At 46.0% G+C, this 24119-nt stretch overlaps 1 protein-coding gene across 1 annotated transcript in view; it reads left to right on the top strand.

Annotated features, from left to right (window-relative positions):
* The window catches only part of MGAT5 (alpha-1,6-mannosylglycoprotein 6-beta-N-acetylglucosaminyltransferase), a gene marked incomplete at both ends in the record, with an annotated part of 224113 nt that overhangs the window by 118557 nt on the left and 81437 nt on the right, over positions 1 to 24119 (top strand). Inside the window, one exon of the mRNA XM_082659049.1 lies at positions 11979 to 12112. Coding sequence (XP_082515175.1) covers positions 11979 to 12112 — 134 coding nt within the window. The remainder of the gene's footprint in view (positions 1 to 11978; positions 12113 to 24119) is intronic.

Raw genomic sequence — 24119 nt, 5'->3', positions numbered from 1 at the left:
AGCAAGGAAGCTAAGAAGGACCCCTGGGGTGGAGTCAGAAGGACACAGGAACCAAAGCTGGGGTAGTTTGAGCATCAAAAAAAATGACTGCAGTGGATTTGAATCAAACCAGTGGAAAATAATCCATGAATCCAGAATGATAGTCCAAGCAAGAAAAACCCAGAAAATCAATCGATCACCTTTGCGAGTTGCTAAGACACTGACTTCATTACTCTGAAAAATAAATGGAAAGAATCCAGCTTTGATCGTGCCTTTCTAGGACAAATTGTATTTTAAGATAATCAAATAGTTGATGAGAGAACGTTGTTAATTATGGGGAAATCACAGCTAATAAATGCAAAAGGAATGAAAACTTAGAAAATCAGCATTTTACAATTCCTAATGAGACAGCGGAGCAAGGTGGGGACCATCAATGGTGGCAAAATCCATCAGGTAGCAGGGTGATGGAAAATTTCCTCGTGGCTAAGTCCGGGTCCAGTCTAACTCGGTCGTTGCCATAGAATCTTCCTTCCGGTAAGTGTGACTATTCTCACGGCCTGAAGGGGAAGACCGTTCCTTTGAGTAGAAGATGAAAGTGTCAAAAGTGTACCTATGTCTTGTCAATTTTTAAAAAATGAAACAGATTTACTAGTGCTTAATAGATGGGCTGATAGTAATCATTACATAATTGATGTATAATGTGCACATACACTGTGGCTGTACCTGGATTGTTTTCTCTTGATGGGATGCACGAGGAAAAGTTTGGAGACCACAGAAGTAGTGTTGTACTTGTAGAATCAGGTCGTCGTCAAGTCCGGCTGTCTTATTATGGGATTACCAGTGTTCTGGCAGGTGTGCAGTACAGGGAGAGGGTGGAGAAGGCTGTCTAGAAAGGGCCCAGCAGGAGGGTAAGGAAAGAGAAGAACGCACCCACACTGTTCCTGAAGCATGTTTAGGGGTAGGGAAGTGGGACGGATGCTCGTGACCCGGTCGATGCTCTTGAATTTTCAGAGAGCACTTCTCACTTTAAGGCTGCTTGTATTTCTCCTCTAACTCATTTCCTCACTAAGTTGGTAGAATTTCTACAAGCTGAAAAGCCTGGCTTTTTTTTTTCTTCAGTGTTTTGCCCCACATCTCAGAATTTCACTAGAACTATCCTCTCTGTGTATTCTGTTTGCATTTGGGCATTTTTGTGTGTCAGCATAGACTGTTCCCAGCACCTTCCTAAGCAGCTTCTATAGGGACCAGCCGAGTGGTCAGACAACAGTAAGGACATTTAACTAGATCTTTGAGTGATCAAAGATCGCTTTTTTTCCAGGAAGCTGAGCTGAGAAGTGCAGTTCTTCCTCCGTCAGGGCAGGCCTCTTGTTCTTTTTCCCTTTTGTCAGTACTCTAGTGTCGCTTCTGAGCTGGGCACTGAGACCCTCCTCCTGCCCCAGAGCCAGCTCTGAAAAGCTCAGCATGGACCAAGCTATTCCTCCTCAAAAACCATAGTGCCTTCCCTTTGCCCGTGGGGTCAGTTCCAAATTCCATAGCATAGCTCTCGGGCCCCCTGCCTTCTCTCCCCTACCACGGCCCTCCCCTGGCCTCGCCGACCTCACCAGACAGTCTGCTGGTCTCTGAAGGTGCCACCATGATTCTTCACCATCTTTGCTGCCTTCATATCACCCTTACAGCAAAATTTTATTTTTCTCTTGAAGTCTCTATTTAAATGACTTCCATCTTTCCAATCAAATTAAAAAAATAATAATAACCCTATTATAAAAACAGGGGAAGCCTCCCCAGAGAAAAAGGCCGCCATATCCTAATGTAAGCATTATTATCTTTTTCAGGGGTGTATTTTTGCATAGTTATAACACGCATACTAAAATTTTATATCTGCTATTTTTCCATTTACTATGTCAAAAAATATTTTCAAGGTTCAACTTTTCAAACCATTGTTTCCAAGGCTGTTTTATATAGTCTATCAAGTGGACTTTGTATTTATTTGGGGTACTTTTGCTAATTCTTGTTGAGAATTAATTGTTGCCTTTTCTGGGCTTGCCAGGGACTTGACCCTATATTTAGGCATTATTTCCGTCAACAGCCTTTAATCTGCTGTGCGTACTGCTTTTTCTAAACTCCTGAAGGAGTTTAGAAAAAATCGGGTATTCTCTTATTTTTCTCAGTCCCAAACAAGGTGCATCGTACCCCAGTAAAGGAATCTGCCCACACAGAAAAATCAAATAGAGAAGGCATCTGCCTGCACCATTTACAAGAGAAAATAACCCCCTGAAGTTGGTGTCTTGCACCTTGAATTATCCCGTATTTGAATAGTTCTAATTATCTGCCTGACACCCTCTTTCACAACTTCATCAGTCGTGGGAAAACATCTTCATCTAATTGAGTTTTGTCCTCTCTTGCCCTGAAGACTGTGGCTGAAAGTAGCAAAAGCAGAGATTACCAGATTCCCCATTCCTAGTTTCAGGCAAGCTGCATCTCAGACTTATATTTACCTCCTGTCGTTGAAAAGTTTCCGTAGCGCTTATTAGTCTGTTTAGCAACCTCACTGTTCATATCACTGTAATAGAACATGTCCCATTTTCGAAGCAAAGTCTGTTTGTACGGGTTTATTTTTACTTAAGTAATTTTTTTAGTCCTTTTGAGAATTTGCCTTCTGGGTGGCTCATATTGTGTAATTATAATCCGGGCTGGGAGATGCTCAGCGTTTCTCGATACATGTAGAAATTTGGGAGCTGCGATAGAGTTGAGTGAGGAACAGATTGGGGATTCTGGAGGCATTAGAGCCTCCCTGTTTCACCTCCAACCCCTTTGCATTTGTTATACCATCTGGCCTCTGATGTGGTGCTGTCTCCTGTGTAGGCTTTTAGGTCTCCCAGGGTGCCAAGTTCTCTCTGACAGCCAGGCCATTGCATGTGCTGTTCCTTTGTCTGGAAACCGTGTCCCTCGCTCCCCACGTCCCCCCTGCTCACCCTCCAGGGAGGTGTCCTGTCCTCCAGAAAGCCTTCCCTCCCTGAGCCTCGGGCTTCTGCTCCTTTCCCCTCCCCCACCCCACACCTGTGTGCCTGCCCAGATGCCACTTTGCGATTTCCATGAGCATCATCACTGCTGAGTCCTCAGTCCCTGAAGTTGTAACATCACTGGTGATAAATATTGGTTGAATTAAGAAGAAAGAACAGGGGCTTCCCTGGTGGCACAGTGGTTGAGAGTCTGCCTGCCAATGCAGGGGACAGGGGTTCGTGCCCCGGTCCGGGAAGATCCCACATGCCGCGGAGCGGCTAGGCCCGTGAGCCATGGCCGCTGAGCCTGCGTGTCCGTAGCCTGTGCTCCGCAACGGGAGAGGCCACAACAGTGAGAGGCCCGCGTACCGCAAAAAAAAAAGAGAATAAAGAACAAAGTAGACCCAACCACAGAATGGAGTTAATGAAAATGTAAGTAACATCATGACACTCCTGTGCCCACAATGACGTAGCCTCTCACTGTAGGGGAAGATGAGTCACCCCAGTTGCCTCAAGGCCTGGAGTGGTCTGGCCCCACTACCCCCCACCCCAGCCTCATCTCTTACTACGTGTCCTGCTGCTCACTACTCTCTAGCCTCCTTACTGTTGTTTGGATGGGCCAGGCACACTCCTACCCCAGGACCTTTGCATCAGTTGTTCCATCCTCCAGGACATTGTTTCCTTAGACTTCCATATCCCCTCCTTCAGATCTTTAACTCAAATGTCACTTCAGTGAGACTAACCCTGACACCCCTACCTTTTTTAAATGCAACTCCTTTCTCCCCCAACTTCTTATACCCCTTCTCTGCTTTCTTTTCCTCTATAACTGTATTATCACTTAGCATTTATGCTTCACGGACTTTTGTTTATTTTCTTTTTTTCTCTGCTGGAATCTGAGGATAGTATTAGTAGGAGTTTTGTCTGTGTTGTTCATTGCTGAGACTCCCATACCTTGAAGAATATCTGGCACATGGTAGGCATTCAGAAAATACTTATCGATTGAATTAAATTAAATTGAACAATAATGCATGTTCTATTTTTAGTCCATGCAACAATGTAGGGAAGGGTAAGAAATGTACAAATCTAAGATTACACTGTAGCACAGGGAACTATATTCAATATCCTGTGATAAACCATAATGGAAAAGAATATTTTAAAAAAATGGGGCTTCCCTGGTGGCACAGTGGTTGAGAGTCTGCCTGCTGATGCAGGGGACACGGGTTCGTGTCCCGGTCCGGGAGGATCCCACGTGCCGTGGAGTGGCTAGGCCCGTGAGCCATGGCCGCTGAGCCTGCGCATCCGGAGCCTGTGCTCCGCAACGGGAGAGGCCACAACAGTGAGAGGCCCACGTACTGCCAAAAAAAAAAAAAAAAAAAAAAAAGTGTGTGTGTGTGTGCACGCACGTGTGTATAAACTGAATCACTTGGCTGTACAGCAGAAATTAACACAACATTATAAATCAACTATACTTCAATTAAAAAAAAATCTAAGAGTACAGAAGCTTCTTGAAGCCAGTGAACTCATGTTACTCTCCCTTGTCTTCCCACAGAAATGATTCACATGGTTGGGTTTTCAAGAGTTGTTCAAATCATACTGGTGGTTGTTGTCATTGACATTCTAACTCTTTGAGTTTCTCCAAGGACTTGGGGTTTGCATCCATGTTTATTTGCGTGATCAGATGGGAATAGTGGCTTGTAGACCAAAAATTTTGCCTGACGAAACAGGAATTTTAGAAACAAGCCAGTTCCCTTTCATGCGAGTGACAAACATGTTGGCTTCAGCTGAGGATCCATGGCTTCCATGTACGACTTTATTTTCAGGGCCTGACAAGCAAAGGAGCTGTTTTTGATTCAAACAGCGTTTTTGGCCTTTCACTTGGACCGGGAGGGCTCTTGCCTTGTACATCTGTGCTGACCAGTGAGTAACAGGATCAGCCTTGTAATTCCTTCAGTCTGAGACTCAGCCTCCAGGAGAAATGTTCTTCTAAGGGGTCCATTCCCTCCTAAATTGCTTTTTGACACTTGAAAAATTTACTCTGGTGTGCCTTCTGTCAACAGTTCAGATGCTCATCTTTTCAACTCAACTGTACATAATAGTTTCCCTAGCCTGTATCCCAGCCTCCTGTCTCTCAAAGAGCCTAGCATCACTACCATTTGGGAAACAAAATCAAGTTTGATGAAATTTGAAGCAAAGCATCACTGTGTGCACGTTTTAAAATCAGACGGCTACTTGTGTGATGTAGCTATTTTTCAGTAGAGTTCTTTTCTGTCATGTAGGTTTCGTCATCACCAGAGTCAGCATCAAAACTGTGAGTGCCGTGAGTGACAGCAGCCAGTATTCTTCCCTGTTTTGTTATGAAATTTTTGAAATATACAAAAATGGAAAGAAATGTAAAATAGAAACCCAAAGCCTAGACTCCACAGTTAACAGTTTACTTTATTCTATGACCTATCCATCTATATGTCTATCTTCTTTCCATCCATCAATCCAATTTTTTTTCCTTTTATGCATAAAAGAACACTTAACCCTTAGATGTTTCAGCACGACATCATTAACGAGAGTTCAATATTGGTCACCAAATTGTGTTTATTTTTTTTATGTACAAAACTAAATTATTTTATTTAATTGTTTACTGTCTTCCTCCCTGGCTGAATATAAGCTGCATGAGGGGAGCTTCATCCATGCTTATCTTGTTCACTGGTATATCCTTAACTCCTAAGTTGTTGCCTGGCTCATAGTAAGTGCTCAGTAAATGTGCCGAATGTTGAATGAATGATGATACTGAGAAACCTGTGATGTTAGAATTTTAAAAGCCTAGATCACTGATTTGTTTCCCTTCTTCCCAAATCTACTTTGTGACCTAGATAAAAAGATATGTTCATTTATCTATTTAATAAATATTTATTGAACATCTGTACTATACTAGGCCTGAGCTAGGTTCTAGGGTAGAGTGGTGAGCTTCCTTAGCTAATGGTGAATCCTGAGAAGAATGGCCTTTGGTTTGGGAGCTTGTGTGCAAAGAACATGATGCTGGAAGTAATTCAGGCGTGACCTCTGCTGCATAGTAATAGAGCTCTGCCTACAAAGTCAGTCACACCAGGTAATGAAGCATTCATCATTGACTTAATCAGTTGTTCATTCAAAAAATATTTCCTCAGTTCCTACTATGCTCTGGGCTCCTGGAAGTTGGAGGCACATAAAACATGGCTCAGTCCTCAAGGAGCATATAGTCATAAGTGGAGACAGTGATGTGTGATAAGGACTCTAACTCTTCGTGGTCTAAGAGAGCAGAAGAAGTGTACTCACCTCAGTCTTAGGGAGTCAGGGAACCCTTCAACTAGGAGGCGATGAGAGCTGAGACTTAAAGGCAGGAGGAAGTGATAGACATGCCAGACACATGCCAGCATGAGATAAGATGGAAAAACATGGCATTAAAAACCCCGGGTAGGTCGTGAAGAAGAGATATCCATGGAAGGGTGACCTGGAATGACAGGTGTACTTGGGCGCTGCTTCCCCCTGAGGGAAGTGAAGCTTTTCCGCAGGAAACTGCCATAGTCACATATTTGTTTCAAAGAATACCTTGTCAGGCAACGCAAAGGATGGACTGGAGTTAGGAGGCAGTGAGAACGGGACGAAGGGGCAAGGCTGGAGGTGTGGGGACTACTCGGAAATCCACTGCAGAGTTTATGTGGGTGCAGTGATATTCGATAGTCATTGATTTAGATAGTCAAGAATTGGAAACACCCTTAAGTGGTAGGGTGTATTAGACAGGATTTCAGTCGAACTGGCTTGGTCACAAGGGTTTGTTGGCTCTTGTCACTGGGAGTTGTGAAAACCGGCTTAAGGCAGAGCTGGATTCAGGGCTTGGAGGGTCTCTTTACCCTCTCCCTATCTCGGCTCTGCATGTCTCTGGATTAGCGTCATTCTCAGGCAGGCTCTCCTCACATGGGCACGGAGATAACATGTGCAGCTCTGGACTTCTACCCTGCCAGCTTAGTAACCGTAGCAGCAAGATGTTGACTCCAAAAGCAGCGCGCGCATCATGGAGCAACTGTGATAGGCGGGACTCGGATGGTAAACCCACCTTTCAAGTGAGCCTTGGTCGAGTCGAGTCCTGTGGATCATGTGCCCATCCTTGGAGGCATGGGGAGTGGGGGAGATAAGGGGTCAAGACTGGCACCGGTTCAAGCCACCCGAATGGAACACAATTGCATGGCTGGTGTGGGAAGTGCAGTTAGTTCCACTAAGTGATGCTGGCAGAACAGAGCCATGGGCATTGCATCCTCAGTCTAGGCGCTGAGGTATTGTGCTGCTTTAAGAAGTAGTGATGAGCTATGGTTATTACCCCAGAAAGATACCTGTAGCACTTGCTGTAAGAGAAAAAAGAAATTCACAAAAGATCCAATTTTGTAAGACCCAGCTTTGGTTTGAGGATTAAAAAGGATCCATGAGTCTAGAAAAAAGGAGCCTAATAGTGGTTATTTCTAGGTGGTAAGATGACGGGTGACATCATTATTTCCTTCTACTGTCTTTATTGTCTGAAAAAAAGTTATACACTGAGGATGTGTTTCTATTATAACCAGGAAAACCATTTCTATTTAAAGAAAAACTTATCTATTGAAGTTTTGACAAGATTTGGTGAGGTCAGAGCTAGAAAAGGTGAACAGGAGAGAAGGAGGAGATGGCTTCTGAGAAGCTGACATCCCCTGGACTTGGTGAATTGGATGGCTGTGAGGCTGCAGAGGGAGCCCAGCTGGCCCTGCAGTTTCTGCCCTTGGTGACTAGGTGACATGGGGGTCCCCAACACTGCAGGGCTGGCAGACATCTGCTAGAAGGAATTTTGTACTTCTTAAGAGATGTTTAGAACTGACTGGTTGAAAAATCAGACCTAGGAGAATTTATGCTGTTGAAAGAAGGTTCAGTTGGACTTAATAAAAGTTGTGAATTACATTTCAAACGAGGACATTATAACTGCTTGGTAGATACAGTGTATACCTAATTTACTAAGTAGTTGGTAAGCTCCATGAAGGCAGAAACTCATCTTTATGTTGTAGTTCCTCAATACCTAGCATATAAATGTGGTTCATAGAAAGAGTGCTCTAAAATGTTTGTCACTGAATGAACTATTCCGTCTAAACTAACAGTAATTCTTCAAAGAAGTCATTGCAGGGGTCAGCTCAGGAAACTCACCAACCTGATTTGGTTTGTAATCATTTGTGAATAGGTGCTTTCCAAGTACTTAAAATAATGCTTTTCTTAATAAGAAAAAAATGTCCTAAAATTCTTTAAAGATCATTACTAATGTTGAGGAAATCCCTTCCAGTTTGTACCACGTAGAAAAAATCAGCTTGCTTCCACATACATATAAGTAGCTCAAGCTGAGGAAAGTCTCTCCCCTCCCCCTCCCCCTCCCCTCCCCCTCCCCCTCCCCCCTCCCTCTCTCCCTCTCTCCCTCTCTCTCTCTCTCTCTCTCTCTATATATATATATATATTTTTTAAAGTAGTCTTTTATGTGTATTTTGGTCTACCTTACAATATTATTCTCCTCCAAAGCATGTTTACCACCCTGGTTCACAGAGTCCAGAAAATAAAATATCTGGACTCTGAAGCTGTATATTAAAGTGCTTTAAGGAGCTTGGGCTCTGGAAACAGCTGGTCTGGCTCTGAATCCCAACATTGCCATTTCCTGGCGTGTCAACTTGGGTAGTTTAAGTAACTCTCTCTTTTCTCATCTGTACAAACATGTTATAAGGTTGTCATGAAGATATAATGAAATGGTCACTATAAAGCACTCGGATTGTCAGTTATTTAAAAAAAAATCACATTTGTTTACCGCCTGGGTTGGAGTGATTTCCAAAAGTACAAGATTTCCTGTGTCTCATTTATGATGGGATTTCTTTGATTTACCTTGAAATGTAAATACCTTCCCTTTGAAAACCGTTCCCACAGCTGAAGTCTGTGTTCCCATCTGAAGGCAAAGCAAAAGACAGAGCTTGGCCTGAGGGTAGATCTCCACAGAAAGGTCCTTTCAGATCCATCAGCCTGTACTTTCGGCTTCTGGTTTATTATAAGCAACTTTAGGAAGACTTGTGTTCAGACCAGGGCTCGTGATGGGGATGACACCAGGAAGGCACCCAGCTGCTGGCCGGCTCCTTGGAAGCAATACACGCCTGCTCTGTGGGTACTTGCGAATCACCTGCCGGACGAGTCTCAACTGAGCATCCCCTCATGTTATAGACAGTCAGGGTCCTGTGGGTCCTGTGGGGCCTGGGAAGAGACATGGCTGGTCTGCCTGCTGCTCTTGAAACGTGGCAGTGCATTTCTAAGTGCTACCTCTATTTTTAACTTAAGTTGCACCTGAGCTTCTTAAACTGGTCCAGCAGGTTGTCGATCCCCAAGTTTAATACTGCAGACGAGAGAGAGGATTTGAAATAAGGTGTGTAGATGAAAACTTAGAGGAGAGCTTGTATGTGTAATTTATTCCTCATACAGTGTCCAAATAGTCAATTTAGTACCAAATGATACTCATAAAATGGTAAAACCTCACCATTCCCCACAAGTTTTTTATTATTTATTTATCCCTCCCTCCCTCCCTCCCTCCCTCCCTCCCTCCCTCCCTCCCTCCCTCCCTCCCTCCCTCCTTCCCTCCTTCCCTCCTTCCCTCCTTCCTTCCCTCCCTCCCTCCTTCCTTCCTTCCTTCCTTCCACGCAGGGTCTTAGTTGCAGCATGCGGAATCTAGTTCCCTCACCAGGGATCGAACCCAGGTCCCCTGCATTGGGAGTGCAGAGTCTTAGCTACTGGACCACCAGGGAAGTCCCACCCCACAAGTTTTTTGAGTAGATTATTTACTGCCTCTCGCTCTCATTGTTCAAGCTGTGGGGAACCTTTGACACAAAAATATAAACAGATATGAGGGTTTTTTTTTTCTTTTTTGGGTCTTGATGATCATTTTATTTTTGAACATACCTTAGTATATGATGTATTTTTCTAACCTGTTAAGTGTTTTAGATACTAGATTATTTCCTTTTTTAAGACAGGCCCGGGCTTCCCTGGTGGCGCAGTGGTTGGGAGTCCGCCTGCCGATGCAGGGGACACCGGTTTGTGCCCCGGTCCGGGAGGATCCCATGTGCCGCGGAGCGGCTGGGCCCGTGAGCCATGGCCGCTGAGGCTGCGCGTCCGGAGCCTGTGCTCCGCAACGGGAGAGGCCACAACGGTGGGAGGCCCGCGTACCGCAAAAAAAAAAAAAGAAAAAAAAGACAGGCCCACCTAGAGACTAGATAACTGAACTGCAGAAACGTGTATGTAAAGCATGGAGCTTTAGTCACCACATAAATTTTCTGAAGATAAAACCACGATTTCAGAGTTTAAAGTGTCTGATTCTATTTCAGAATTTCTATGACGAACCATAAGTTTTAAAAAGAGATTTCTTGAGCTGCCTTATCGACATTTCAAATGCACGCAGACTCTCTTCCCCTCCCCCAGACCCCTTCAGACCCCCTTCCTGCCATCTCCTCCAAAAGGAAAAAATGAAAGCAACCATTGCCTCTTGTTGTCAGTAGAACTTATTCAGTGATTTACTTTCCAGCCAACTGCAGCCATTGCCATTGCCTCTGGGCGCTTGTTCAAAAACGCCGAAATGAAATAACAGATTGGCCAGACCACACACGACTCTGCAGACACAACCCTATTATCTCCTCATCTGTCACCCCCATTAGGCAGCAGCCTGGGAGACGGGATGGTGATCACGAGTATTTAGGCATCCCCTTCACGTCCACAGCTCACGTCTCTCCACCTGGCTTCCTGGTTCATCTTCCTGCGGGTGCATGCGTGGGGCCCGGGCCTTCAGATCCCTAGAGCATCTTTAAGGGCTTCTGTCCCTGCTTCCCACCTGAGAGAGTCCTGAGAAAACCAAAACAAGACACAGGAACCAGCTTCCTCCGGTTGTCCATTGTCGACCACCCACCGGTGAATGACTAGGGCACGGGCGGCACTGTGTGGACTTTACTGAATATCCAGTCTCTCTCCACTTAAGTTATTTTTAGTCGTGCTATTAAGGTCAGAGCCAAGCCGAGCAGTTGCTTCATTTCATATTGTGAGGCCTCTGCAGGCTTGGTCATCTCCTGCAAAGCAGATTTCTCTGGTCAGATGACTGCTTAGGAGAGGAGGGTCTGTGTTTCCTCGAGAGAGACTCATTTTCTGATTGTGGCTTTCTGGTGAAATTCCTTTTTAAAATTATAGGCACAAGAGACAAATGTTTGAGAAGGGTATGGGCTTGCTTTCTCCCTTGGTCGAGTGTTAAAATACTCGATCCAAAGGAAAATGCCTCTTCTCTTCCAGAGTCGTGTACCTTGGAGACTAGACACGCTTCCTTAGGGTGGTTGGCTTTTGGGGGGGGGGGTTCCCCTCCCCTTGAGCTTCACCTTTTATGCTGTCTTCGTCCCATCCATCCGTTCAGTACACAGCCCCAGAATTGCATCTGTCATTAGTGAGTGATTCTTGGAGGAGGTGCAGGGTTGGGGCGATGTTGCTTGGTTTTGCCCCCCAAATCCCCTTGTGCCCTACTGGATGGTGAACACACAGCTGGAGTAGATGAGAGCCGCAGGGTCCACTGACCCTATTGAGGACCATGGATTCAGCCCTGCTCCCTACAGATTTCTGGCCACTAGTTGGTAAAACCTGGACGAGGGAGACAGTAGCCTTGGGCTGAGGAAACAGGAAGGAGGGGAGAACCCAGCTGAATGGATTTTAAACAGATGGACTTTCCACTGAAACAAGCAGGGTTGGGCTTGGGTTAATCCATCCTGGAGAGGATTGTCCTCCGTGAAGGTTGAGCTGGGGCTGGGTGGGAGCAGGCCACCCCTCGCTCCTCCCAGGTAAGAGAACAGGGTGAAGTGAAAACCTTTAAATATGTTTGAGACAGCTTACGTGACATTTGTAATCGTTGGTGTTCCTTCTTGCTGATTGAATCCTAACTGCCCTGTCCCATCCTTTCCGCACCAGCTCACACCCCAGACAACAGCTTCCTGGGGTTCGTGGTCGAGCAGCACCTGAACTCCAGCGATATCCACCACATTAACGAAATCAAGAGGCAGAACCAGTCCCTTGTGTACGGCAAAGTGGATAGCTTCTGGAAGGTGAGTCAGTCTGTGCGTGCCTATTGCTCTGAAAAGAAGCTTGTCGCGTAATTTAATTTAACTTTGATCCGGGGAGTGATCAAGCCAAGTGCCCACGGCTTGACAGGGTCTGCTTAGAAGTAAAAAAGAACATGCAGGGATTTGGGCTGATCGGCGTCTGGGTGTCTAATAAAGGCTGTATGTACCCGCTCATCTGTACGGTGGCTGCACAGCAGTGCCCCTCACTCTTTGCATTTTGGAAGTGATGCATTCCGGCTCCTTTCCCATCCTCTGCTTGCTTCCAGAAGCCGGGGCCTCACAGGGGCTGGATACCTTTCTGGAGCAAAGCATTGCACAAGGAGGCCCTTTGCCAAGTGACTCATTTCCTCTGCCTGTTGTGAAATGATTTGTAAAGGGAGGCAGCTCCTTTTGCCTGGGGAGGGCAGTGGCCCTTGCATCCTCTTGGCTGTGGTCAGTACTGTGGTCAGTACTCCACTACGTGGGAAAGGGAGATGCCTGCCTGGGTTGACCACAGGCAGTTTACATGGGGACATCTTGGTTGAAACAACATTCTTGGTCACAGGCTGAGCCAGGTTTTCCAAGAACACTGGACTGTTGGGCCCTGGAGGGCCCCTTGGTCCTCCTGGGTTATTTATTTCCAGGCCCCATCTGGGGAAGGTATGAGAGAAGAGGAACCGGATTGGGGCCTGACCTGTTGACATGGCATGCAAGTCTTTTTATAAGGAAAGTCCGCCTTAGCATGCAAATTTTGCAGTATTTCGGAGGATGTGTTTGTACAAGGCAGAACAGTCTCCAGGACTTCGAAAACGTGCCTCTTCCTAAACATAAAAGTTAATCACTTTCTGGAATGCTCAGGAACTGTGCTCTCCTGTTACCCTGTCTCCCTTCCTTAGGAAGTTAGAAATCTGATCCCTGAGAGAGCACACATGATGTGCAGGTGAAGGATTCCCTGTTCTTGGTTTTCTGACCCCGTGTTCAGAAAAGGGAAAACATTGCCACCCCCTTTGCAGTTCTAAAATGCTAACTATGTGGAAGGGGCAACACATCAGCCTATTTGCAGGGAAGCTGATTTATTTCCAGGGAAGCTGATTTATTTCCAGATAACTGTCTTTGCTGTAAAGAGCTAGAATCCTGTCTTAGTACAGTAGTTCTCCACTGGGGACAGTTTTACCCCCCAGGGGACATCTGGCAATGTCTAGGGACAATTCTGGTTGTCGTGATCGAGGGTAGGGACGCTGGCATCTACTGGGTAGAGGTCAGGGATGCTGCTAAATATCTAACAGTGCGCAGGGCAGCCCCACAGCAGAGACTTATCTCGCAGAAAATATCAGCAGTGCCAAGCCTGAGAAACTAGGGCTGGTTAATAAGATTTCTTTCCTATTATTCCACATTTTCTCCTCTCAAGTAGAATAAAATCAGTTGAGATTATAAGTGGTTATTTCAGATGTTCCCATGAATTTATATCTTTGCTTCCTTTGTGTCAAAATCAGCCCTGTGTGAACGGAGCATTTTTCAGCTGACATTCAGGTGAACTTGGGTTGAAAAGGGCACATTAGATGTTCTCGTTCTCAACTCCGTTGTAAAGAGAATGGATCATGGCACTGGTTTTAGGAAGACTGGGGCTCTTAAAAAAAAAAAATTGTAACTCCCTTCTCCCTCCTGTACCTGTTCAAAAAAACTAGTTTGCATGTCCACGTGGACTTGGCCTTGAAATTATACACTTCTGTTTTGGACCCAAGTGCAGCTTCTTCCTAGGTGCTCCTGGCAGCTTTTTCAGTTTCCCTAGAAAAATAAAACAATAAATTGGTTCTGAAGGCTTTTTGGCCACCTTCTTTTGGACAAAGTAATACTGCCAGTAAAAGGATGATTTTCTTGATGCCAGTCAGAATCCCAAAAGTATTAACCGTGTTAACCCGAGTGGTTTAGGGTTGGAAATCCCTCCAAAACCCCACAAGTGACCTGACCTTCCCCATCCTGTACATCACTCAGGTATTACCAAAGACTGAGTAAGTGGTGAGTTTACATTAGAATTTGTTTGAATACCAAAAATCTGGGGTGTTGTTTCCATTTTAATACATTTTTATTACCCAGCATTCTTTGATGCAAAAGACCCCAAAAGATGAAAAGTACTGTAAAGTTTTCACATCAATTCAGGACATCATCTCAAACTTTGGAACACAGCACAGTATATGAGAGTTTAGTTTCTTTCTTCAAAACTTCGCCATCCCGTAGTACCTAGTGCATAGGAATCAGTCACGTTTAACACTGACTTTAGCTAGCAGGAAGGTTGGTGTATTTTTTCCCAACCTTTCGCCCCATTCTCTCCTCCCATCCAACCAGACGTCCTTGGGAAGGGGAGCAATACTGTCAGTTCCGGGAGGTCTGGGATTGCAGCGGGCGCATGTGGGCTGGTACAGCTTTGGATCAGATGATTTGGGCGGTCCTCCCTCCCCCTCAGGTTCTAGGACTCACTGAAATTCTGAAGATAGCTGCTATGCTATCACTCCTCCGCCACTTCCTCCCCACCTGCCGAGGCACGTGATTGGGGAATGCCACCCCATGACCCCTCCACCTTTCACCGATTGGCGCAGCGGGTTGTCCTCTGACCCAAGGCAGCAGGACATTGGTGGTTGGCTACCGTGATTCTGGCTCAGAAAGCCAAGCTAGATCAATGGGATTCTTCACTTGACATTGGAAAGTAGAAGGGCAGTGAGCCGTGGGTGTAGAAGTCAAAACGATGTGTCCAGAGGTGTGATGAGACCCAAAAGCCTTCCAGGAGTCCAGTGATGAGGAGGCGGGACTGATTTGGAAAGGGAGAGGGTGTTGTTGAGAGGATGGTGCAGCAGAACCATAGGGAGGAGAGGTACCACCGTGAAAAATGTGGGGTGCTTTGCAGGGGCCAGGTAGGAAGGCAGACAGACAGAAACCACCCATGCAGCCTGGAGAGAGAGAGAGAGTAGTTGCTGGAGTTTCTGGAAGCTTTCTTTTTCCAGATCATACATGTCTATCATACTCTGTTCCCTTCTAATATCCTGAGTCGTTTCTGTCCCTTATAGTCATATGAAGGGTATCTTCTAAAATATGTCTTCCCTGCCTTCCAAATGCCTATCAAGAAATACAGTCTGTTAAATATACAGGCTAAGGAGGAGTGGGCTAACTCTTCAACTCCCCGCACTGGTCCCCAGTTCATGGCTGAGGTACCCTGTGGTCTTGTCCTCATGTTATAATACATAGTAGGGAGGTGGCTGGGAAAGAGGGGACCTTACTGTCTGATTCCAGAACCCAAAGATGCCTACTTAGGAAGCATCATTACCCACGACACTTAGCATCAAATGGGACCGCATAAAGCCTGATTCCAAGTACAAATATCTTTCTTAGCCCGATAGCCCACAGTTCTAGGTTCTCCCTATCTACCCTGCTGCAGTCTGGTCATTGGCATCAGCTAACACATGTGCCTAGAAGGAGAGAGGTCTGTCCAGTGTGGCCAGATTCAAAGTCCTTCAACATCCTGTTACCTTAAGTCATCAGGGAGTGAAAAATTAGGCAATTTTGTAAAAATAAGGGATTTTGAAAATTGTAGAAATTAGAAGTAACTGAAATCTTGCTTAACTGTATTCTTTATTTCCATGTTTCTTTAAAAGAAAGTATCCTGAGCACAACTGACGCTTCTGTTGATGGTGGGTCAGCATTTTTCATATTTATGGACCCACCATGATGTTCTTATTACTTCTTGGTACACACCTGCCGCTAAAGTAACTGTTCTGAAGGCCTTGCTTTGAGCCCCTCCAGGGAATAAGCATAGGGGCTGAACCGCAAACTGGGGCTCCTGCCTTAGCCTGCAATTCACCAGTGTGAGAAGTAATTAACCACTTTGAGCCTTAGGTGCCTGACCTGGGAGATGGGAGCAGTAACAAGTACCATGTAGAGCAGGGCTTCTCAGCCTTCATAGTGCATAGGAATCACCTGGGATCTTGTTGGAAGCTGCTAACTCTGATTTAGACCTTCTGGGGCGGGGCTGAGATCCCGCATTTCTTGAAAGCACCCAGGTGAGGCACAGGTGATGCTGATCAAAGCACAAGGCCTTGGGATGATGGGGGTTGTGGAGAGTGCTTGGCCCTGAGTAGCTGGCCAATCAGTGAATAAATAATCCCTTTTTCCTTTTTACTTTGTCCTTCCTGCTCCTCCTGTCAGGCTGCCAGCTCTTATCACTTGTTACTCCTCATAGCGCCTGATTCCAGTCACCCCCCGAGTCTCACTTCCCACTAAGCACATTTCTGTACATTTGCAAACATTGCTACTGCTAATCTCTGGTGCCTGGCCTCTTCGAGTGGGGCAAACCTGTGATGAGTAGTGGACTCTGAGAGGAGGTGGGAGGCCTGGTGTCTTCCTGGTCATCTGCCGTCCTGGTTTGTACAGTTGGTGCCTACTGGGCAGTAGGGTGTAGTGGTCAAGAACACAGACGTGGGTTCAGATCCTGCCTCTTGCCACCCCTGCCTGATCTTGGGCAAATTGCTTAACTTCACTTGGCCTCATGTTTCCTGGGGATGATGGCAGTAGGGTTTCTGTAGTGATTAAATGCAATAATATGTGTAAAGTGCTTCGAAAATGGCCTGGCACAGAGTAAGTCTAAATAAATGATTGCTATTATTAATATCATTACTGGGGTCAGATTGGAAACAGAGTGAGAATTGATGGGGATGTGAGATTGGGGATGTGCCGGGTAGAGCCTGTGGGGAACTGGCAAATACAAGCCTGCGCCCAGATATTCAGATTCCTATTTTGAAACTCTGGCCCCTGAGTGAAAAATATCTTTGTAACTAAAGTTTTATTGGGACATAGCCACACCTGTCCATCACCTATGGCTGCTTTTGCACTAAAGTGTCAGAGTCGTATAGTTGTGATAGACACTGTATGACCATCAAAGCTTAAAATATTTATTATCTGGCCCTCTATAGGAAAAATTTGCTGACCCCTGAATTACATCATGTCCCATGTAAACCAAATCTCTCTGGGAGGACACATTTGGCCAACAGTCCCTGTTGGATCTCATCAGGGGTCTTTTTAGCTTGTTTTGGGGGTTCTTGGTTATGTTCTGTATAATTCAGGCCGATGGATAAGCAATCCATGGAAAATGAAGTGTGATTTTACTAAAATCTGTTACTATAAAGACAGAGGCCCCAGCCCTGGGCCTGGCACCTCTTAGTAGTAGGCAGTCAGCAAAGGCTACTGCTTATTCGATAGCTGACGCGTTGATAGTAAAAGAGGGCCTTATTAGTGCGGTGTTTACGCTTCTCTGGGCCTTTCACAGCCATCATTTAGGGAGGTGCATGATGATTCCTTCCGAGGAAGCACGGGCAGCTGTTACCTCCTTCACCATGCTGCTTTCTAGAGGAGAAACCGACTCAAGGAGATGGAGGGACTTGGCCAAGGTTCTGCAGCTCACGGCATGACAAATCCAGAACCAGGGTCAAGGTTCTGGCCACCACCCCTCTTGGAAACTTGCCTCCCTGCTGCCACTTGCTGGAGGAGCTGTTCTGTGCCCCTCACGCCCACCCCCATCGGTGAGTCCATGCTTAGAGCAGCAGGATTCAGAAGCCAGGAAGCAAGGTCTGCATGTGTGACTTAGGTGCACAGCAGGAACCCTGGACAAATACTGGTATAACAGGTAAAACATTGCTCCCGGGTGCTCACCACACAGATGAGGAGCTCAGCAACAGCCTCGCAGCCAGTTCTGCGGAGGAAATATGCCTGATCTGAGCACTTCCAAGTGTTCCTGGCCCCAGACCCCAGGGTCCTGGCTGGCCCCAGACCCCAGGGTCCCGGCTTGCCCCAGTCCTAGCCTGCCCTGGCAGCAACCAAAGTCAGCTAGTCTCACCTGCATTTAGAAAACTCCTTTTTACCTAGATGACAGAGACTGTGTGTTGTTTTTTTTTTAATTTACTTTTTTTTATTAAGTATTGTTGATTTACAATGTTGTGTTAGTTTCTACTGTACAGCAAAGTGATTCAGTTATACATATACATACATTCTTTTTCATAATCTTTCCTATTACGGGTCATCACAGGATATTGAATATAGATCCCAGTTCCTTGTGCTATACAGTAGGACCTTGTTGTTTATCCATTCTATGTATAGTAGTTTGTATCCGCTAATCCCAAACTCCCAGTCCACCCCTCCCCCACCCTTCTTCCCCCTTGGCAACCACAAGTCTTTTTTTTTTAATTTTACCAAAATATAGTTGATTTATACAAGTCTGTTCTTCATGAAAGATTGTGGTTTTAAAGCTTCCCCTAAAATGACACGTAGTCCCATACCCACAGGCCCCAGAACAGGGAAAAGGATGATTTATTTTTACTTGTAATATAGTTTTATTATCACATTTCAATTATTAAACAATGAAATTTCCAAACAGATATCCCACAGAACTACCTTTTTTTTTTTTTCAATAAAAATGTTACACTACTATGGTTGCTTCTCACATGCAGTGTTTACCCCATATTCAAGTTTCTGATAAATCAACTGTAAGTTGAAATTCTGTTTCTGAGACATTTCCTGGCATACTAGGCAGTGCATTAGAAAAGAGATGATATCGCATTTAGTCTTTAATAATGTTTTAAGCATCTCGATATAATTAACCATTCAAAATGAAAGTGCAAATGCACAAATGAAGGAGAACAAGTTTCTAAGCCTATAGTGCATCTTATAGGATATAAATCCATACAACTGCAAACAGCAACGTAATACAACCTCTCCCTTCTCTCATCTTAACTTCCTGCCCCCGCGTTTAAGTTTGTTTATTTATTTATTTATGGCTGCACTGGGTCTTGCTGCGCGTGGGCTTTCTCTAGTTGCAGCGAGCAGGGGCTACTCTTCGTTGCGGTGCACAGGCTTCTCACTGCGGTGGCTTCTCTTGTGGTGGAGCACGGCCTCTAGGCGTGCAGGCTCAGCAGTTGTGGCACGCGGGCTTGCGGGCTCTAGAGCGCAGGATCAGTAGTTGTGGCACATGGGCTTAGTTGCTCCGCGGCATGTGGGATCTTCCCGGACCAGTGCTTGAACCCGTGTCCCCTGCATTGGCAGGCGGATTCTTAACCACTGCACCACCAGGGAAGCCCCTTCCTGCCCCTTTTAATCCATTTTCCCCACAGCAGTAGCCCATGTGATCTTTTTAAAAATGTAAATTGGATTGTGTTCCTCCTTTTCTCAAACCCCTCCAATGGCTTCATTGTAAACTTAGAGTATGTTGCGTTTCAGGTGAAATCCGGTCGGTCAGTGGTTGAGCAGCCTCCCTGCAAGTAAGCCACATGTGCTCTGCACCCACTGCTCTCCCTCTGCTCCCCAGGCTCTGGCTACACAAGGCCTCAGGTGCCACTCCCCCACGCTGGGAGCTCAGCCTCTGTAGGCTGTTCCCTGCCCTGGCACCCCGCAACCCTCGCCTCCTAGGGCCCCCTTGTCCCACGTGTATGCCCTCAACCAAATGTCACCTCTCCCCATCTGTATCACAGCATCCTCTTCCTTCCTTTTATGTAATTTTAACCATTTTGTGATCATACTTATCTTTTTCTGTCAGTCTCTTCTTAATTGCTAAGAACTTAAGTGATTTGAGGACAGGAATCATTATGATTTTGTTCTACCCAGCATGGTACCTGGCTCGTTTGGCATGCGGTAACTAGTGGATGGATGAATCTCCTTTTGATTTCTTTCAGCACTGATTTATATGTGGAGTTTAGGGTGTGACTTGGAATGCGCTTGCTTTGGGCATTGCCCTGTGCTCTTGTCTGAGGGACACGGGAAGGAGGGATTTGAAGGGAAAGGAGTGGAGCTCTACCTGTGTCAAGAGGTTTTCAAAACCCCTGGTGAAATGAGTAGAGGGAGGACCTGGGAAGAGGCTGGGACCTGGCTGTGGGCCAGCTCTACCGTCATCTTTGCGATTTGGAGCAGCTTCTCCGTCCTTGTTTTCCTCCCTTGTATGAATGAAGAAGGTGTTGGTAAAAAGGAGTAAATTATTGATAGATCCAACAACATGGCGAACCTCAAGATAATTACACTGAATGGAAACACCAAACATAGAAAAGAGTCTCTACTGTATGGGTGTGTGTATATAAAACTCTAGAAAATGCAGATTAATCCATGGTGTCGGAAAGCAGATGGGTGGTTTGCCTAGAGAGGGTTGAGGGAGAGAGGTGGGCATATCTGCCATCTTGATGGTGGTGATGGGTTCCCATTATATCCATATGTCAACACTTACAAAATTGTACACTTTAAATATGTGCAGTTTTTTCCTTGGAGGGCAAAAATTTGAGCAGATGACCATGTGGGGGGAGGAAGCAGGCTTTTGAATATGTTATTCTGTACAAGGTGCCTCAGAAAACAAGCATCTGGGAGAGAAAACATTCATTGTTATGATGTTGCCAGAAGCCATTATATTGCCTTTAGAAAGCACATGTGGCCATGGATGCAAGTTAAAAAATGTGCAGTTTATGATACGCCAATTATACCTCAGTAAGGCTGTTAAAAATTAAATTAAATCAAAGTTGGCAAACAGTGGCCTGTGGGCCTATGGCCTGCAAGCTCAATATGGTTTCTACATTTTGAAAGTTATAAAAAATACAGTAAGTAAATAAAAACAAAGGAATATATGACAGATACCTTATGTGTTCCCACAAAGTCTACAATATTTGCTCTGAGTCCGTTTACAGAAGAAGTTTGCTAAGCCTTGGATGAGAAATAATTATTCATCTGTGTTCACTGGGGCCCTGGAGACCAGCTCCTGTGGGAAATAGAGGGGCAGCTGCACGATTTGGTCCCCACTTACCACAGCAGCTCTGGTTTCTCTGTGGCCTAGATTTGGATTTCCAGTCAAATTTCACTGGGAGAAGGGGTTCAACTGCTTTAAACAACCAAAAATAAATCTTGAAAGTCTCTAGACTAGGTGACCTCTGAGTCTGAGATAGAATCCCATACTGAAAACTGTGTCATTATCTAACTCACTGATTTCGTTGATTTGGGCTTAATTTAAATTAATGCAAAATTGGAAATGGGAGTTGTTTGGAGAAATGCTGTTTTATTTCGTAGTAGGGTTTAACTGCTCTTAGTATACTGTTTTAATGAATCGCCAAAGACCTTTTTCACTTAAAGGACGTACTGAAATCCTTGAAAACGCATTTTTGTAAGAGGTTAACTAAACCTTGTCATCCTGTTCTTTAAGGTACTTGGCCAGACTTTCCTTCCCAGATGAGATAGAGATAAACCAGATACATTTAAACCTACCTTCGGTCACATTGGCCTTATACGTTTTGAAATAACGAAACTGGGCTCAGTCTTGGTGAGATTTTTCTGGAAAACGTATTGTGATCGCAGCTTGCGGTTTTGGTTGCAACCAGAAGAGCATTCAGAAGCATCCCTGTATCTCCCCCAGTTTATTCCCCTTGGGGTCGGGGAATCAATCAGAAAAGACCTCGTCACCATCCCTGCGAGACCACACTTGCCTAGAGGCGGGACTTCCATGTCCCCGTGCAGATGCGCCCCTCCAGGACGGCTGCTGGCCGAGCCTCAGTCCCCTGGGCATGCCATCCTGCCTGGCTTAGCGCCTGGCCCACAATAGAGGTCAGTCACTCTGCAGAGCCTTTTCCCACGTTCAAGTACAAGCTTGGGGGTGGGGTGGGGGGAGGAGAAGGAAGAGAAACCAAATGGAAAGAGAACATCAGGCATGAATCAATGGCTTTTAAGATTTTAAGGGCTGCATTCCAAGAGATTTCAGGACTTTTCGAAAACAGCGTGGGCCACGTGCTTGACTGTACCTAACCCTGTGTGGCATCTGATGTGAGCTCGTCGGTGTGTGAAGAGCGAACTTGTGAATTCGAAGATCAGAGAGCCTTGCTTGGGTGGCCTTTTCCCCATCTCATCATCCTAGCGGTCTGCCCCCTGTTGCAGCCAGCTCTCCGCTGTCATCTTAAAGCCCCCAAGGATTTTTGTTTGTCGATTGTCAGAGAGAGCACATCCTCCTTGTCATCTTTCCGTGTAAGCCCAGAGACACGGATTGGAGACAGTCCGGAGCAGTTGGAGGAACCCTGGGTGGGAAAGCAGATGCCCAGATTCTAATTTCAGCTGCACCCGCTCGCTGGCTGCGTGTCCTTGGAATTCCTTTGCCCTCCGGGTCTCACTTTCCTCATCTGCAAAATGAAGTAGAGGCCTGGATGTTCTTTGGTTTTGTTCCCCAGAGTTCCATGATGCTGTAATCTGAACTCCGTCTTGGCCTCCTCTCATTCTTTCAAAAGCAAAGGCACAGGGAAAATCACCTCCAGGACAAGCTTATGGGCCGTCAGAAATAGGGCAGCGGGATAATTGGGCCAGGCCAGGCACAGAATCCATAAAACCAACTGCCTGGGGAAAAGGACGGGGTTGCTGGGACACGGCATTCGTGTGTGTAAAAGAGACTTCAGGAAGTCCTTGACGGTAAGCTTATGTGAGTCAGCGGTGTGGGGAGCTGCCAGGTGGATAACAGACTTTCAGTGGTAAAGAACGAAGGACTGTTGTTCCCATCCATTTGAGAGCACCTAGTGGGCTCCGGGGTGTGGCAGTCACTCTGATGGGGTTCCATCCTGGTTCTGCCCTGACCAGCGGTGTGATTGCAGGCAAGTGCCTTCGGTTCCCTGCGCCTCTCTTCTCTCATCTGTAAAATGGGGGGTAATCATAGCACCCCTCTTTAGGGTTCATAGGAAGATCGCCTGAGTTAATAAATACAAAGCTCTTAAAACAGTGCCTGGTATTCATTAGTATCTGTTCGTTTTTGCTCTTATTATTATCAGCTAGCCCAATTAGAGCCTTTTGATTGGAAGGAGCACCATGTGGGGTGACTCGGAGCATGCTTTAGGAAGACTGCTTGAAGAGACTGGCGTGTCTGGCCTGGAAACAAGAAGCCTGATTGAGGCTGCAGGTGGGCGGGTGAGAACTCCAAAGGGGCGGCAAACAGATGAGGAATCAGATTGGTCCTGGATGACCCAAAAAAGGACAATAAACGGGCTGCTCGCTGCTCGTGAACTTGCTGAGCTTTCAGGGAAGATCAGGCGTAGCATAACAACCGTCAGTGCCGTCCAGAGATGAGGCAGGCCTCCTGGGAAGCCATGAACCCCCCTACTGCTGTTGGCTGCAGGAACGTTGGCAGGCCTTTGGAGAGGTGTCACTGGTACCAGGGGACTTCGGGCTGCCTGAAGTGTACTGAGCGAGGATGTGTTCGTTGAAGGCGGGTGGAAAAGGGCAGGAGGGTGGGAGACAGGAGAAGGCACTCCAAGGAGGAAAAGCCCCCATGGACATTTTCTTTAATTTTTTTTTTTTTTACTGAAGTATAGTTGATTTACAGTGTTTTAGTTTCAGGTGTACAACAAAGTGATTCAGTTTTATACACACACACACACACACACACACGTTTCTGAAAAAGAATATATTCTTTTTCAGATTCTTTTGCCATGTAGGTTACCCCATGAACATTTTTGTTTAGCCATCACAACATTTTTTTTTTTCCTGGACGTACCGCACACCATGCGGGATTTTAGTTCCCTGACCAGGGATTGAACCTGTGCCCCCTGCAGTGGAAGCATGGAGCCCTAACCACTGGATCGCCAGGGAATGCCCAGCACAACATTTTTTAAATTGGGAAATTTCCCACTTGGGAAGGTTCATTCATGCCAGAATCCCCACTTTCTCTTGAAAATGTAGGTGGTGTGGCCCATTGGACTCTTTTTTATTTATTTATTTTTTTTGCGGTACGCGGGCCTCTCACTGTTGTGGCCTCTCCCGTTGCGGAGCACAGGCTCCGGACGCGCAGGCTCAGCGGCCATGGCTCACGGGCCCAGCCGCTCCGCAGCATGTGGGATCTTCCCGGACCGGGGCACGAACCCGTGTCCCCTGCATCGGCAGGCGGACTCTTAACCAGTGCGCCACCAGGGAAGCCCCCGTTGGACTCTTAACGCCTCACATGCCAAAGAGTGGCTGAGCTGAGTAGTGGCTACCT

This window comes from Grampus griseus, assembly GCF_964374135.1.
Source record: "Grampus griseus genome assembly, chromosome: 7".
In the NCBI taxonomy this organism is placed as follows: domain Eukaryota; kingdom Metazoa; phylum Chordata; class Mammalia; order Artiodactyla; family Delphinidae; genus Grampus; species Grampus griseus.
Note: the sequence above shows the minus strand (reverse complement) of the source record. Positions and strands in the feature narration are given on the sequence as shown.